This window comes from Caloenas nicobarica, chromosome 36 (assembly GCF_036013445.1).
Source record: "Caloenas nicobarica isolate bCalNic1 chromosome 36, bCalNic1.hap1, whole genome shotgun sequence".
NCBI lineage: Eukaryota > Metazoa > Chordata > Aves > Columbiformes > Columbidae > Caloenas > Caloenas nicobarica.
In genome coordinates this window covers 601,111-618,890 of record NC_088280.1, presented here as the reverse complement: position 1 = coordinate 618,890, position 17,780 = coordinate 601,111, and the positions used below count along the sequence as shown (strand labels likewise).

At 48.4% G+C, this 17,780-nt stretch overlaps 1 protein-coding gene across 1 annotated transcript; it reads left to right on the top strand.

The window, feature by feature from the left end:
- The first annotated feature begins 5,834 nt into the window (after positions 1-5,834).
- On the top strand, positions 5,835-17,766 carry PBX4 (PBX homeobox 4). Its single transcript, XM_065655020.1, has 9 exons — positions 5,835-6,112; positions 9,560-9,633; positions 13,882-14,123; positions 14,467-14,657; positions 15,232-15,367; positions 15,590-15,746; positions 15,915-16,021; positions 16,449-16,535; positions 16,922-17,766. Exons 1-9 carry the CDS (start codon positions 5,913-5,915, stop codon positions 17,012-17,014), a joined length of 1,287 nt encoding a protein of 428 aa, XP_065511092.1. The 5' UTR covers positions 5,835-5,912; the 3' UTR covers positions 17,015-17,766.
- Positions 17,767-17,780: the final 14 nt, after the last annotated feature.

Below are 17,780 nucleotides of genomic sequence, written 5' to 3'. Positions count from 1 at the left end.
CCTGTTCTGCCAGATGATCAGCTTCCTGGCACCACCTTGCTGGCTTTGCAGAGAAGACAATTAACCAGAGGCTTCGTTACTCAGGTGTGTGTGTACGGACTCTTTCTCACCGAACGCGGTCAGGTTAAGCCGAGTCTCCTGGATCGACTAAAACAGCCTCGGAATACGGTTCCCATCTCTGTGTCCCAGAGACTTTTTGAATAAATGTTTTGTCCTGGGTTTTAGAAGAGATCGGGTATTTTTTTCCCCTTTTTTCCCCAGTCCAAAGCCCTGGGAAAAGGAACATCCTCCCATTGCGCATCGTGATGCTGGATGGGAGGGATGACGGCCTCGGGTCATCACTTGTGAACACTTGGCTGGTTTGGGGATGTTTCACACCATGAAAGTGTAGAGGGTGGTGGGGTTAAGAGAAGACACGCTTTTATTTTTATTGCCAAAGAATTCTAGCTACTTTCCCTGGAAAATACTGTTGTGGGGATGCAGGTGTGGGCTGTAGTGGGAGCAGGTGGTGAATTAGCAGGAGCTGGAGGAAGATTGTGATAGTGAACATCTGGAAAGCTGTTACTGGCAGGGATGAGCTTGGACAGAACAAAATCAGAGCTTTTCTGCTTTCCTGAACAGCCCAAAGCAGGAGGTGCACGAGTCCCACTTCATGCAAAGCTAATTTTACGATTAAATACATGCCAAACTCTGCTTTTCTTTCGTTAGCAAGGAGGAAATATGGAACTTCATATTGCCTGGCTGTGGGATTAGTACCAGTCTGATTTAACAGGGGAGTGTGCGTGTAAATGGCTTGTTTAAATTGAGCCGAACTGTCAAACTGGTATAAATACTAAAGAACTGACACACACAACGCTGATGGAAAGTACATCAAGGATTCAGCTGGTTTGTACCAGGCAGAACATCTACCTGGAGGATGCTGATGCTGTATAGAAGCAGAGTCTGAATAACGGCGACCGGATGCACAAATGCAGTTTCATGCACAATTTAACGAAGGTAAATAGCAACCGATTAGCGTAAGGAGGAGGAAAAAAAAGTCCCAAACCTTGAATGGAGCTTGTCTGAGCGACGGCAGGGCTGGAATGAGCTGCCTGGAATCCTCCAGTGAGGTTCCTCTTCTCTTTCCTCCTCTTCTTCTTCTTTCCTCCTCCTCCTCTTCTTTCCTCCTCCTCCTCTTCTTTCCTCCTCTTCTCTGTGGATTTCTGGTTGGTCCCAGCTGCCTGTAAAAGATTAGAGAGCAGGAAATTAGGAGCCATAGAAACTTGCCTGGCAAAGGCTATTTTGAGTGAGATTTAGGCAGAAATGGTGGATCGATGAGGCAAAGGAGGATTTTAAGAGCTCTCCCAGCAATGATAGAGGGGGGAAGGAAGAGCGGGAGACACAAATGGTGTGTATAGAACACAAAAAAAGAGCTTTGGGCTGTTCACTGTTCCCGTGATGTGACTTTCTGGTTCTATTTGGAACCACAAAGCCTGGTCTAACTCGGTGGGGGCGGGAACCGCATTGCACCGTATTGTGCACTTGCTGGTTTGTGTCCTAAACACGACGCTGCAGCGCAGGGTGTGGTGTTCTCCCATTACGCGTCCGCTGCTCTGAGGACTTTAATTATAACTGGATCGCTTATGCAGACCTGGATGCTGCCGGGTTTATGGCAGAGCTGGGTTTTTAACTCGCAGTCCAAGCCTATGGTGTGTCTGGTTTAAACGTGGCAAAAATCCCTCTTTTCAGCTTGACAAGACCCCGTCTTTTTAAAACTCACAGTATGAAGCCGCCTTTGAAATTCGTCCCTGGTTTCACTGAGCTTTTATTTTTAAGAGGAAATCTCACCAAAATTGGGAGTCTTGGGGGGATTTTTGCCCTTTTCTCGTTGTTTTGAGGCACATGAGATTGTTCCAGACTTTGTGTTGGGTGAGAGGAAGGAAGAGACACCGAAAAACTGTTGCGAAGGGATCAAATGTGGGACAAGGGAGAACACCCAGCGCGATTAAAGATGGGCCGGACGGCCCCCGGTACGAGGGGTCGTGCCTCGTCGGCTGGTTGGGATTCCTGCAGGAAGCTGCTGCCAAAAGTAATGCGGATTATTGGTGTGGGGTTTTTTGGGGGGGAGCACTGGAGACGAATACTGTGGGGATTGGGCGGGCTGCAAAGGTTTATTTTAGTGAATTTAAAAAAAAAGCAATAAAAAAAACCCTGCAGGAAGGGCAAAGACAGAATAAAAGGGGAAATGAGATTAACAAGGGGAAGATGGCACTGGTGGGTCTGCCTCTGTTTTTAAACTTCAGTTTATCTCTGACCTGCTGAGACATGGAAGATGAAAGTCAAAGTTTCTGCCGGGCCGTGAGCGTGGCCAATGCAAAAGTTCAGCTTTTTGGCGTCAGTTGTGCTTTTCTGAGCCTTGGGCAATACCAGAATATCAGGGCCAAGTGTTTCTTTTTAATTTGTAAGGTGCTTGCAGACAGTTCATTGCAAATAGTCAGAGATCTAAGATGCACCCTGGGATCTCGATGTCTTCTGGCATGGGCTGTGGTGAGTGTAACGCAGCTTTCAGTGCTGGATCACTTTTATTTTTATTATTCACTTGATTTAGCTGCAACGGGCGCCTCAGCTCACAGCCTAAATCAAAGTAAAACCCACCGGTGTTTGGAAACCCGAGCAGATCGCTGTGAGTCCAGGAGGCGCTTCAACAAATAGAAAGGATGCCGCTCTCCAGAGCCCACGGAAACCTCCACAAACGTGTTTGGAAATGAAACGGTGAGTGCACGATTCTCCTTGGAAGTGGCTCTCGAGTCCCCTTGCTGGCAGGAGGGGATGAGCGTCCACCAGGAGGCAATGTAGGCCAAGCTTTAGGCCTGGCTTTTCCTTCCTTTTCCGTTCTCTGCCTCAGCTTTGGGAGTTTTGGGGCTGAGCGAAGCGTCTGATTGATCCACGAAACTCCAACTTCCAGGACACAACAGCAGGCGACAGTCAGAGCTGTAAGGATATGAGCAGCGTGCGGGCGTAGCAGGCAGGTGTCTTCACATATATACGTATAACTTACGTATCCGGTGGGCGGAGGCGTTTATAAATCAGTCTGTTGGTCCAGCTGAACCCCGAAATACACCTGAGGAGCCTTCAGGCTTCTTGATGGGGAGATCACGGGTCTCACCGTTAATTTAATCCTGTCCCAACACAAACATTTATTTGAGCTGCAGCTCTCGCTGTGGAAATGCCCAGAGATAAGGTAGAAACTACGGTGGGGATGAATCTCCCTGGGAATTTATGCTCTGTGGGCTGCGGGCTGTTTATAACTCGTCAGTTGGCATCTCAAGTCCTGGCTTTAGTTTTAAATTGGACTCTTTTCCCCCCCTCCTTTCTTTTTTTTTTTTGTGCTGACAGGAGGGAATTCACTTGCTAATTATACGCCAGTCCATTTCCAATCGACGCGCACGGGGCGATTTATCAGCGAGCTGGAGACAGCTCTGCCCGCTCCCTTGGCTGCATCAGCAAGAACTTTCGCAAGACAATTTAATTTCTTGTCATCTTTTAATCCGGCTCCCTTTCCCCCTATAGTCAGGCTGTGAATACAAAAAGATGGTTTATTAATCATTTTAGCAGAAGGCTGAGAGCTACAGTGTGTTTTTCAGCAGCGTCTGCTCCGTATTTCATTTGTCAGCGTTCTCAGAGCCACAGGGTCATAAACATTCCGTCCTGTGACACGGGAAGATGGGTGAAAACCTGGCAATGTGAATGTGTGGAGCCGCGTTTTGCTTTCTTTGGGGTTTCAAAGGGTGTTACTCACAACTGGATTTGGCCCCACCATTTTATGCAAGAACCTGCTTAAAATAAAGCCTGGAAAAAGATTGTGTGTGCGCAGTGTCACGATTGAGGGTGACTGTGCCAGACCTAAATCTGTGGCGTACGTTGGAATAAAAAAATGTTGGATGCTGCAGAACTTTTCCACTGAAAAGTAACATGCTGGAATCTCTGAAGCTGCAGAATAAATAAATTCTGGTCCATATGCTGCCCTGACTGGGCAGAATAAATCAGTTTCCTCAGGTTACTCAAAAATATGAACATTATTAGTAAGGAAGAGGAAATACGGAGTTTAATTCTTCCTTCAGCTTAGTTCCTACTAATAGAAATCCCATGAGCATTGATCAGGAAGATTTTGCTCTCTTTGAGGGTAAAAAGCAGAGAACTGGGCTGAAGTGCTGTGTTTGTTTGACGCTTGGCCTGACATCAGGAACAGGCAGACACAGTGGTGGCTGGGCAGAGAACGGAATCTTTGCACCGCGTTTAAATGTGTATTTGCATGTTAAGATTGTTTATTGTCTGCCTAGACAAATGAGAGGTCAATCAGGCGGTGCGTCACAAAGCTCAGCTCAGTTTTATGAAAGGGCTGGTTGCCGCGCCGACGTTCCGGCAGGGATGATGTGATCCCGTTGGCATCATGGGAAACCCTGCTGGTAAACCACAGAATCACAGAATGTTAGGGATTGGAAGGGACCTCGAAAGATCATCTAGTCCAATCCCCCTGCCAGAGCAGGAACACCCAGGTGAGGTTACACAGGAAGGCGTCCAGGCGGGTTTTGAATGTCTCCAGAGAAGGAGAATCCACAACCTCCCTGGGCAGCCTGTTCCAGTGTTCCGTCACCCTCACTGAGAAGAAGTTTCTTCTTGAATTTAAGTGGAACCTCTTGTGTTCCAGCTTGAACCCATTACCCCTTGTCTTACTGTTGGTTGTCACCGAGAAGAGCCTGGCTCCATCCTCGTGACACCCACCCTTTATATATTTATGAACATTAATGAGGTCACCCCTCAGTCTCCTCTTCTCCAAGCTAAAGAGACCCAGCTCCCTCAGCCTTTCCTCACACGGGAGATGCTCCACTCCCTTCAGCATCTTTGTGGCTGCGCTGGACTCTCTCCAGCAGTTCCCTGTCCTTCTTGAACTGAGGGGCCCAGAACTGGACACAATATTCCAGATGAGGTCTCACCAGGGCAGAGTAGAGGGGAAGGAGAACCTCTCTCGACCTACTAACCACCCCAAATGGAGCAGCCAGGGCTGCCGGTTGCGCCCGAGGGCAACAACGGGCCAAGAAGGCCAATGGCAACCTGGGGGGGTTAGAAGGGGGTGGTCAGTAGGTCAGAGAGGTTCTCCTGCCCCTCTGCTCTGCCCTGGGGAGGCCGCATCTGGAATATTGTGTCCAGTTCTGGCCCCTCAGTCCAAGGACAGGGAACTGTTGGGAGAGCCCAGCGCAGCCACGAAGATGCTGGAGGGAGTGGAGCAGCTCCCGTGTGGGAACGGCTGAGGAGCTGGGGCTCTGAGCTGGAGAAGAGGAGACTGAGGGGTGACATTAATGGTTGTCAGTATGGAAAGGGGGAGCGTCAGGAGGATGGAGCCGTTGGTGACAACAGCGACAGGACAAGGGGCAACGGGTGCAAACTGGAACACAGGAGGTTCCGCTTCAAGATGGGAAGAAACTTCTTCCCGGCGAGGGTGCCAGAGCCCGGCCCAGGCTGCCCAGGGAGGCTGTGGAGTCTCCTCCTCTGGATTCGTTCCAACCCGCCTGGTTCTGTGTAACCTCGTCTGGATGTTCCTCCGGCGGGGGGATCGGGCTGGATGAGGTTTTGAGGCTCCTTCCCCTCCCTGACATTGATTCCGTGATTCTGTGTGAACGAGGAAACGGGCGGGCGGCGCTGGGACCCAGCGCGGCGCTACCGGCGGCTCCGCCCCCCACCCCAGCAGGGGCGTGGCCGGTTGGGAGGGGGCGTGGCCGGCCGGGAGGGGGCGTGGCACGTCGGGAGGGGGCGTGGCACGTCGGGAGGGGGCGTGGCACGTCGCGGGGCGGGGCTGCGGGCGCCGGGCCCTGTTGTGCGGAGCCGCTGCCCGTTCCCGGCGGAGCGGTCCCGCCGCCCCCTCCCCAGCTCCCGCCATGGAGGACCCGGCGCGGCTGCTGGCGGCGGCGCACGGGGCCGGGGTGACCGTAGCCGGTGGGATCCCGCCGCCCCCTCCGCCCGCCGCCGGGGATCCGGCCGCAGCGGGGCCGCCGCCGCCCGCGCATCACGATACGGGCGACGTCCTGCAGCAGATCATGGCCATCACCGACCAGAGCCTGGACGAGGCCCAGGCCAGGTACCGGCACCGGGAGCGGCGCCTTCCCGCGCCGTGACTCAGCGGGTGTGCGGGGCGGGGGGGGACCCTCGGTACCGGCGCTGCGGGGAGGGGGGTTTTGGGGGGACATCACCCCCGAATTCCCCGCTCGGTTCCCGGTTCCCGTGGCTTTGCCTCCCGGCGGGAGCGATCACTCCTCCCCGAGCACCCGGGGGGATGCTCGGCCTCCTCGGCACCAATTTTCCGACTCTTTTTTTTTTTTTTTTTTTTTTTTTTTCCTTTTTCGCCACGTTATCAACCGCCTGGATGATGTAAATACCGGTATTGCAGCCGTCAGCCCGGTGGAGACGGCGTTGTCCCGGTGGAGACGGCGTTGTCCCGGTGGAGACGGGATTATCCGGCTGGAAACGGGGTTGTCCCAGTGGAAACGGGGTTATCCGGCTGGAAACGGGGTTGTCCCAGTGGAAACGGGGTTATCCGGCTGGAAACGGGGTTGTCCCAGTGGAAACGGGGTTGTCCCAGTGGAAACGGGGTTATCCGGCTGGAAACGGGGTTGTCCCGGTGGAAACGGGGTTGTCCCGGTGGAAATGGGGTTATCCGGCTGGAAACGGGGTTGTCCCGGTGGAAACGGGGTTATCCGAGTGGAAATGGGGTTGTCCCGGTGGAAACGGGGTTATCCGAGTGGAAATGGGGTTGTCCCAGTGGAAATGGGGTTATCCGGCTGGAAACGGGGTTGTCCCGGTGGAAACGGGGTTATCCGGCTGGAAACGGGGTTGTCCCGGTGGAAATGAGGTTATCCGAGTGGAAACGAGGTTGTCCCGCTGGAAACGGGATTGTTCCATTTTCCATTTTCATTTTTCCCCCCTAAAGGTGAAGTTTACTCAGGAGGGAAAGTGAGAGGAGCTCAGGGGGGTTGTCCCCCCCATCATCGAGTTTCTCTATAATTAAATAATAATAATAATTAAAGTGAAAAGAATTAAGTTGGGGTTTTTTCCCCCCCCCTCTTGTTGACTTCATTGCGATGTCAATAATTATATGGCAAAACCAGCCCAGAAATCAACTGAGTTCAGCATCTTCTGGTGCGTTCTCCGTGCTCCGGAGCCGCCTCTGGCCCTGATTTGCTGTGGAATTCCGTGGAATTCCACATAATTCCAGACTTTGCTTCCTCGGTGGGCGCTGGGCGAGCAGCTTTGGGAGAACTGGACACTTATAAAAATCAGCAAAATTAGTTCCTGGCCTTTTTTTCCCCAGTTAATGCGGCGCTGCCGCTCCAGCTTTTCCCTTATTTCCCCGCTCGTGCCAAAAAGACCCGGCCAGGGCTGGATTTGTTTTGAATTCTACCTAAAGTTCAGCCGGTTTTGGGTCTGCCTGTTGCTTTTGTGCTCGCAAGGACAGGTCATGGATTCCTGATGCTCGAGTTTTTCTAAGGAAAAACCATGTGTTCTAAAAACGTCCTAATTTGGGTTTAAAGTCGACTCTTCCAGGTGACTCGTAGGGTCCCAAAATCTGCGAGCGGCGTTTGCAGGACCCAAAACTTACGGGTTTTGTTTCTACGTGGCACTGTATCTCGGAAATAACCGCCCACAGCTCCCGTATGGATTCCATAGGTGTGGATTTGCCCATATGTTGCGTATGAGCCACGGTTTTCGCTCCCAACCTCGTATTTAAGGTGATTTTGAGCAGGAGAAATTTGCCAGGAACTTCAGTTTCAAAGAATAATTAAGCAACGGGCTTTGAAAAATGGCTTGGCCATTTAAACTAAATTATTTGAAGATTTCCTTAAGAAACACTGTTGAAATCCACCGGAAGCACAACGGCTTTGAAGATCCCCACATTTTAAAGCACTTTTGGTGTGTTTTCAGGTAGATTTGGATGAAAGAAGCTTTTTTCCTTCCGGACAAGAAGTTTGTTGGGTTTACTTAGTCCTCCTTAAGTAAAGCCGAGCCTGGTTAAACCCATCGCACGAGGGATTTGGGGACGTGGGGGCACCCGGGGCTTCGCCCCTCTCGGTGACGCGGCGTTAATAGGGATTCCTTTGATTCTTTTGTATCAAAAACGCACATCGATGCGTTTTTCACACGCGTTATTTTAACGCCTAGAGGATCCCAGGGGCTTCGTTCAGCGCAGGGAAGGAGAATATTTAAAATCCAAGTTGAAAACTTGGGTGACAAGCGTCACCGAGAGGAAATTAATCCACCCAGGGCGAGTTTAACGCCGCTACGTTATCCCCCTTAGCCCTCTTTGCGGGAGTTAGCGGCCGTCTTAATTACGCAATTATCTCCACGGCTCGTGTCTCTGTCTCTAAATTGCACTTTTTGGAGCCGAGCGGAGGGTGCAGCGCGGAATTCCTGCTCTCTCCCCCCGTTTTTCCCTCGGCAAACAAGGACAATAGGGCTGCACCGGCCCCCGGCTCGGCTGCCTTTGTTCTCAGCCTGTTTGTCTCGGGCTCGATATCACCCGACAGCTCCGGAGCTGAGCGGGTTTCATCCCTCCCCTTGGCAGCAAATCGAGTTCAGATCCTGCGATTTTGGTGAAAAACGCGCGTTCCGGCAGGACCGGCTCTCAGCGGCGCGCCGTCGAATTTGCGCCGTCGCCGGAGGAGCGACCAGCGCATGAGACAGAAGCCTATTACATATTTATATAAGAAATATATTGAAATTTAGCGATGAAAGCGATTGAAATGTTATTTCTGAATGACAAAAAGGGGCGCAAGGAGGAAAAGAGACTTTCTTCGAGGCCTGCGTTGCGGTTAGAGACTTGTATCCGCTGACTTCAGCGCAACGGGCGCTTTACTGCCCTTGAAAATCGGCGACAATTGGGTGAAAACACCGGCCACGCACCGCAGGAAGCCTCAGCTCCTGCTTTTCCACCTTTCCGACCGCACTTCACGTGTGTTTTCAACTCCAGGATGTAATTATCCGCTTTAATTAGCCATTAGGATGGATTTAGCGTGAGTGGTGTGGTGGACGTTGGCGTTTCCTGGAGAGAAGGGGGAGGAAAAGCTTCAAAAAGGCAAAACGAGCACGCGGGGTCGTGTTAAAACCGTTAAACACGATCTCGGCCGTTCGTCGCGTAAACTGGGCTTGTGTTCCTGCTGGTCAGGATCGATACGCCCTAAAAACACCTTTTTTTTTTCCTCCCTTTTGGCTGGATTCCGCGATTTGATTTCACACGAGCGAGAAACTTTGTACCCCCGCGTATAAAATGTGATTTTGGTAGAAGTGGCGGCGCTGGCAGCTCCTATAAGCGACGCGGAATTTTGAATTTTAAGGCCCGCATGTTTTTTCCGGCCGTTTGCTCCTGGTGCTGACCTGAGTACGGCACTTAAATGAGAGATATCACCTGAATTCACGCGTTTCTTTCTTAATCTCGTGCACTAACCCGGTCCTGATCCAGTTCTCACAAGTCTCGGCGTCTTTTTTGGTTTTTCCTCTTGGTGTTCGCTCATTTTCTCTCGTTCCGTTTCAGAAAACACGCCCTGAACTGCCACAGAATGAAACCGGCTCTTTTCAGCGTCCTCTGCGAGATCAAGGAGAAAACAGGTGCGTTGGCCTCAGCTTCCCAAAAAAAACCCCCACGTTCAATCATCGCCTTTCTCTCGTTTAACGTGGCCCCTGTTTTCCCCGATAGATTCGACGATTTAGGGCTGATTTTTGGGGCTTAATAGTTTCACGTGAGCTGGAAAATGGCTTGATGTGGTTTTTATAATGCCGGCCGGGTGCGGGTTTGGGGAAAACGCTGCTCGTTTGAACAAGTTTTTGGTTGTATGTGAAGAATTTATAGGTTGAGGTTTTTCTGAGGGGCCTGAAGGATCCTGGTGTGTAGTTACGCTCTTTTTTTTTTGAGGTATTTGTACCAAAATTGTGGTGGTAGCAAGTGTCCAAAGCCGATAAATGAGTGGATTTCAGAGAAAACAAGGCAGTAAAGCAGAACGGCTGGGGATATTAGAACCAGAAGCAGCAGGGGGTTGGAAATGGGTGATTTTTGAGGTTCTAACCCAAACCATCCCGTGCCGATCTGTGAAACGGGGCCGGTGATCGCACACGTTTGAACCGCACCCGAGAATGCTTCGTATCGTTTGAGTATCTCATTTCTATGGAGAATTCCACCATTTGTTTCAAGAATAACCACTTCCGTTATCTGTAACTAAAACGGTGCGGGTCGCTTGGTTTGTTAACTCGCAGTCGTATTAACATTTAACGTCCCGAACCTATATTTGATTCCTTTTTTCTAAAAGCGGATCGAAACTCGCAACGCTTTTTGTTGCGAGGGACCGAACGGCATCACCGATACCTTCGTTTCGGGGGAATTTGGTGGCAAATCTTACGTTCTCCTGAAAGTTCTGAAGGAAAATGGTCTGTGCGCTTTTATGTCCGTCCGTCCTTTGGGCTCTTTGCTCTGTTTTTTTTTTTTTTCCCTTCCCGCATCGCAATCAATTTATTGATTGAAACCGGGGCTTCTCCGAGCTAAACCCACTCGGAGGAACAGGCTCCGATATCGTGGCGACGCTGGATTTGTTTTGCCCTCGCCGTTGTTTTTTGAGCGTCTGTTGCTCCGTCTATTCCTTATTTAAATTACGGGGAGCAGATGTCGCGGCTCTGAGTGAACAAAAGCCCGGCCGGACTGTAGCGTGAGGTTTTGGGCGTCTTTTCCGGCTCGGAAATGGGTTTCAAACGCGTTTCCCCCTCCCCGTGTTTCTCTCTTTGTTGCGGCGCCGGCGTCGTTCACAATAGCTCCAAATAAACCGTCCGGCTTGAAGGTGCTGGCAAATTCTCCCCCATTTCTCTAATTAAAAAGAAATTACAATAGATCGGGCCAGATTTAATATTTCGTTCGAGCCTTGGCTCCCCCTCACCCCCAAATTATTATTATTTTTTAAATTTTAAACCAGTTACGATACAAACAGCTATTTGATTTTCAAGTCTGAAATACGTGCCTGGACAATATTTAACTATTCGAAGAGGCATCTAATCCAATAAAGCTCTGTAGGTTTTTTGGGGCTCACAGAAGCGTTTGGAGCATTTTTCATCTATGCAGCAAATCTTAAAACACTTCGGTGCTGAGTTTGTTCAAACTCTGTGTGTTCTATAGCAAATAAATGCGTTTATCACGCCGTTCTGCATCGCTTGCCCTACGAAGGAAAATCTGGAAAGGAAAGCAAAGTGTTTATCGCTTCTTTTGGTTCCGGGGATCTCGTAGAGTTCATTACAGAACCGCAAATCTTTAATTAATGAGATGTAAATATATTGCAATGATTGCATTTGCATACTGAGCGAGGCTTCAGCACCATAGCTTGCGATGTATTTTAATGAGAGATTAATTAGAAACGACGCGGATTTCATTTTGCTGGGTGTAATTATTGGACGTATTTGATGAACGTGTGGGAGGTGACGTGCCAGGTTCTTACTACAGGGACCCTTTGGGCTTTTTGAGCCAGCGTGGGGTTTTTTTTTTCCCTAAACATCCATAAAAGTGACGGATCGTGAAGGATTTTAGCAAAGGATTTCCTTTTGAAATCACGTTTAAAACACCGAATGTGCTGGAAGTGCGTATGGCGCAACTCCAGTCTCTTAATGTATTGACAGAGCTGTCGTATGTTCTTAAACTCGTGGAAAGTTCAAAGAAAATCGATGGCCAAGACCCCACGTTCCTGCTGGGGGAGTTTTTAGGAGTGGACGCAGAAATGGGTTTTACCAGAGTGTCAAAAGACACTCGCAGAAGCTGCCGCGAGCGCGGGTTCGTTTTGTTGGTTTTGCTCTCCCGTTGCACCGTTTTTCGAGAGAATCAGCTTAGAAAGTTGGTGGATGAACAAGCTCCTGCTCTTGGCAATCAGAACTGGCTGCAACTTGCAGCAAACACCTGCAAATCCACTGAATTTTGAGTGAATCTGATGTAACTTGCACCCTGTCCTAATATTAGGTGGAGATACGAGGAGTAAAAATAAAGTTAAAGCAGAAGGCACCGTTCCAGGAGATGTTGGGTTTGATTTCCCTAGAATATATGAAGCCGCGGTTACGCCAAAAGTTGAAAATCAACCCAATGGAGCGGGACAAACAAACCGAACCTCTCGCACTCATCAGTTCGTAGTTCCCTTCACCTTTGGGAGCGTTTACAACGTAAAAGTTTGAACTCCGAGGTTGGAAATGCAGTTTATGAGACGTGGTCGGCTCCTTTCTAGTTTCTTGTGACTTATTAGATCTGGAGTCATCCCTGGAAGGTGCTTCACAAACGCTCCTCGGCACCAACTTGAGCTGAGCTTATGTGTAATTGATGATAACTAATGGCTAATTACCATCATTAGACAAGTGACAGAAAATTAAGCTGCAGCTGGGAGCTCGACTTCAGCACGATGTGCCCTGATGTGCATCGTAATGTGCATTAAAAGATGTTCAGCAGAACAACGTTCGGATGAGAAGGCGACGCCAAAATACCGGTTTCCGCTGAATCGACGCTCGCCGGCCCGAGTGGTTTAATGTGAGTTTGATCAAAAAGCCATAAAGCAATCAAGAACCAGCGATTTTCAACGACAAACACCAGCAAATTAAAAAAACCCACCTTTTTTTCCTGTGTTTGTTTCATTTCTTGTGATGTTCACTCGTTAAAGGGTGCGTGCAGTCGGTCTGCTGGCTTTTGAAAAGGTATTAATTTGAATTCCGTAATGAGTTCGAAAAGCCACTAACCTTTAAAATAACCCTTCCCTTGTTTAAAACGACCCATTCCTCAGCAATTCCCCACTTTTCCTGCTTTTTTTCCTACCTTTTCCGCTTGCAAAAACCCCGACGACGCTCTGGACAAGACCTGGATGTGCCGCGGCCGCTCCAAAACTCCCTTTTCTCCAGAATTGTGCCGGAATTTGTCGAGCCTGCAAAACATTAAGTTCAGCAATGTGATTTTTTTTAAAGTTTAGGCTGCCGGTCTGTTCAAAATTATTATTTTTTAAGATGAGCTGCGCTTTTTCCCCATAAAATGCTGAAAAATGGTTATAAATGCATCTGTTTAATGTCTCTACGTTGTTCACCTGCTCAAATCTTTGCATAACAAGAGACCCTTTGTGTTTCTCTTTGGTAGGGAACACAATATCCCCTTAACCTGCCGGTTGCCGTTGGGGAAACAGTTATTTGTGCTTTGTAGCTTCGCAAGGTTGAGAACAACCGTTCACGCAGCTCAAATTGCCGTCAAAAGCCAAAAAGCTGTTGGCGTTTTTTGGTACGGACTCGATATTTCGTGAGTTTTTAAGCTGTTCAGAGAAGGAAGTTCACAACGCGCTTAAAAAATCCAGGAAACGAAGTTTTTTAAATGGAATCAAACGTGAACGTACAGACTAAGTGTGTTGAATATATGCTGAAGGGAACCGGCTTCTGGCGCGTTTTTTGGCGGCGTTTGAGATTCTGATCGATCGAAATAGATTTTTAAAGTTAAACCAGCGTCTGCTCCATAAGAACCTCTTGCTGAAACAGCTCCTAAATGTAGCGACCCCGAGTAGCCTTGTTATCCGCGCACGTTTCAAAAGTCACCTTATGCTTTTGCTTGTAGGGATGAGAGTTGGACTCGACGATCCTTGTGGGTCCCGTCCAACTCGGGACGTCCCATGATTATATTTTGGCGTTCGTCGCGCCAAAAAACATTTGTCGCGTCGTCAAACTCTCCCTTTAATTTTCCTCGACCTCCCGAAACCTCCGAAAGGCCCCGAAACGCTTCGCCGCAATTCGAAGCGACCGCTCGGATGCTCTTTTTTCCCTCCTCGGAAATAACGCTTTGCTTCCTTTTTCTTTTTTTTTATGTCGATGCAGTGTTAAGTATTCGCGGTATTCAGGAAGAAGATCCCCCCGACGCTCAGCTAATGAGACTTGATAACATGTTGCTGGCCGAGGGCGTCTCCGGGCCCGAGAAAAGAGGAAGAGGAGGATCGGTGGCCGTAGCAGCAGCATCAGGTGGCTGTCCAAATGACAATAGCATTGAGCACTCTGACTACAGGGCCAAGCTGTCACAGATCCGACAGATTTACCACTCTGAGCTAGAGAAATATGAACAGGTGATCTTTCTGCATGGAAGAGTTTTTATCATCTCCATTACAAATAACCGGTTTTTTTTCCCCCCCTTTTGGTGTCGGTTTTGAGAACAGGAGAGGAGGGAGAATGAATTCAGGTGGTGCCGAGTCCAGTTGCAAATGCGTTACAGGTGAAGATAGAGGGACTGGACGTGAACCTTAAGATAATAAATGTCTCGCTTATCTTTGTTGCCTTTTAAAGAGTAAATAGAATAAACATGGAAACTCCTTTAAAGTCCTTTTTTTTTTTTTCCCGATATATATTCTCGTTGGGGGGAAAAAACTCGAGGGTGTGTTATCATTTCCCGAGACAAACGTGTGTTTTCAGGCCTGCAGCGAGTTCACCACCCACGTGATGAACCTGCTGAGGGAGCAGAGCCGAACGCGGCCCATCTCGCCCAAGGAGATCGAGCGCATGGTGAACATCATCCACGGGAAGTTCAGCACCATCCAGATGCAGCTGAAGCAGAGCACGTGCGAGGCCGTCATGATCCTGCGCTCCCGCTTCCTCGATGCCAGGTACGGCGAAAACGCCGCCGGGCGCTGAGGCCTCGGCTCCTTTTGTCGCTCGAGCGCGTGAGAAACCTCAAATCTGTCGTTCGCGAGGTTAAATGTGAAGAATTCGCCGCCCGTTTTGCTTGGGTGCTCTTTGACATCAACATCTCTAATTCCATTCAGTTCTTGTGTGCTCCTTGTAACCAAATGTATTTTGGAGGCGAAAAAAGCCCAAAGCGTAAGAAATCTCAGGCCGTCGGTCCCAGTGTCAATAGAGTTTAAATATTAAGAATTCACCACTTGATGTACTTTGATGTCACCATCTCTAATTCCACTCAGGTTCTCCTTGTAACCAAATATATTTGAGGGGAAAAAAAGCTCAAAACATAAGAAATCTCAAGTCTGTCACTCCCGGTGTTGATCGAGTTTAAATATTAAGAATTCACCACCCATTTTGCTTGATGTACTTTGACATCGACATCTCTAATTCCACTCAAGTTCTCCTCGTAACCAAATGTACTTTAGAGGGGGGGAAAAAAAAAAGCCCGAAGCGCACGGTTTAACACCATTTAAACAGGAACAACTTGTGTTTTTCTAGGCGGAAACGACGTAACTTCAGCAAACAGGCCACGGAAGTACTGAATGAGTATTTTTATTCGCATCTGAGTAATCCTTACCCTAGCGAAGAGGCCAAAGAAGAGCTAGCGAAGAAAGGCGGCATCACCGTCTCACAGGTAACTGGGGGTTTATCTGGAATTAAGGCACTTTTTTTTCCTATAACAATGTTTTTTTTTCCCCCGTAGTTGGCCACAGGCTTCAGTTTCTTGTACTTTAAGTAAGATGTAGGTTATTCTGAAGGCTTTAGTAGTTTGTTTGAAGCCCAGTTTAAAATGTCTCCTTTGCTGGTAGCTTCCAAATAGAGTAGAAAACGTAACGGTTCGATCCAACGTCCCCAGGTTTCCAACTGGTTCGGTAACAAAAGAATCCGGTACAAAAAGAACATGGGGAAGTTCCAAGAAGAAGCCAATATTTATGCGGCGAAAACAGCTGTGGATGCGACGAACGTGGCGGCTCAAGGCAACCAGGCGAATTCCCCGGCGACGCCAAATTCAGGTGAGCGAGCGCCACAAAGGGTCCATTCTAATTATTTCTGTGACAATTAGTACCGCGGAATAACAGCGTTTGCGGGTTTCCTTTTAAACTCACGCGATTCTCGTCGCCGAACCGTTGGCGGTGGGTTTTATTCCTCGTTAAAACGCGGGTTTTGGGTTGGTTTTCCAGCCTCCTCTGGCTCTTTCAAGATGACAAATTCCGGAGATTCGTTTCTAAACTTGCAGTCGCTGAGTTCCTACCAGAGCTCCCCAGTGGGACCCAACGTGCAGTCCCAGGTCAGTAAAGAGGGGGAAAAAAATACATAATTGATGCCTAAATTAACGTACTGCTGTTAGGTCCCTTGAAATGTACAGAAATCCATCAGTATTTCCTCATTTTTGAGTCAATCTTTTTCCACACAAGTAGAACTTTGCGTAGGATTTCCGGTTAACGGTTAATGGCCACGTTTTAAGCTTTCTGCTGGATTTTTAAATCCGTCTGAACTGCGTAAAATCCGGTCCTGCCATAAAAGCTCTAACTGATAAGCTCTAATTCTGCTCGATAACGAACTGGGGATAGCTCAGTTAATTGCAAGAACCGCAAAGAAAAATGCACTTTCCGCAAGAAATCCGGCAGGATTGGAAGAATTTTTGGCCCGATAGATGATCCGCAGCATCCTGCTGCGTTTCTTTAGTTTGATTTGCGTCCCCGTTGCCGTTCCAGCTGGATTCCTTACACCACGTCATCCACCAGACGGGAAGATACGACACCATCGTGGGGAACCCTTTGTACACGACGCAGCGCATCGATGTAAGACGTTACTCGCTAGAACCGCAAAATCCCGCCCGGGATTGGTTAATTGGTGAAGAAACGGTGACTTTTTATTTCCCTCAGCTAGCAAAAAGCTGGAAAATACATAGCTTAACCCACCGGCCGTTCCCTCCCAGAGACTTGATTTAAAATTTTGGTTTGCTCACCGGAAAATGTGAGCGCTTCTGTTAATTCTTGCCATAAAGGAATAGGAGTAACACCATAAAATCTGGGGGGGAAGAGGTTTTATGGGATATTTACGGACTCCTTTGCCAGAGCTGATACGTAGTTATGTCTTTATAGAAGGTGTAAGCGTATAAAGCCAGACTTCGCTGTCTGCAAGGAGATTTTTAAGGATTTAATGACTATATTTCTCTTCCCCGCAGGCTAATGGCAGCTGGCAAGACGCTCCCACCCCTTCATCCATCACTTCACCCACCGGAGACCCTGGGAGCGTTAATTCGGATGCGTCTAATTAAGTTTTTAGGACCTATTGATGAGAGGAAAGAGGTCATTAGTGTAATTTGTCCTTGTTTTGCCAATACTGTTGTTTGTACGAGTTGACACACAGCAAATTACCTCAGCAAAGCCCGGAACCAATAGAAGATTGTGATTATAACGATACCTCTCTACCTCTCAGCCTCAGTCCAGTTCTTTTTACTTATTCCCATTGGGATGTGACGTTGTTTTGAAAGAACTCGCTTCATTTTCCTAACCAAATTCGTTTTTTTTAGATCTGGATTTTACGGTGAGAATCGGGAAGTGTCTCTTCTAGAACTTGGCGTTTGTCTCAAGTTTTACAGTTGGAGAAAACTGACTCATTTTAATTTCCATGAAGTTTTTTACTATGAAGTTTCTGTTCTAGTCGATAGCTACTAACAGTTAAACCCCCTGTATTGTAATTGTACGCGTTCTCTGTATTGTAATTTTGTATAGGAAAATAAGCTTTTCTTAACTAGAATCCATTCTGAGCTAATTAATCAGAACGTTGCTTCACCAAAACTCTCACTGGACTTTGCTCTCGGGTAGGACCTTCCATCCTGCGTCATTCCATGTAATTCTAATTTAATGTCTAGTGAAACAAACAAAAAACCCCGCGAGGAAAACAAAAACCCCGCGAGGAAAACAAAAACTCTGTGAGGAAAACCACGGATAAGAAGGTTTTTGTGCATTTCTGCCGGTGTTAACGCAGAGTCCACCCCTTTCAGTTGAGATTTTATCAAAGATAATAAACGTCCAAAGCCT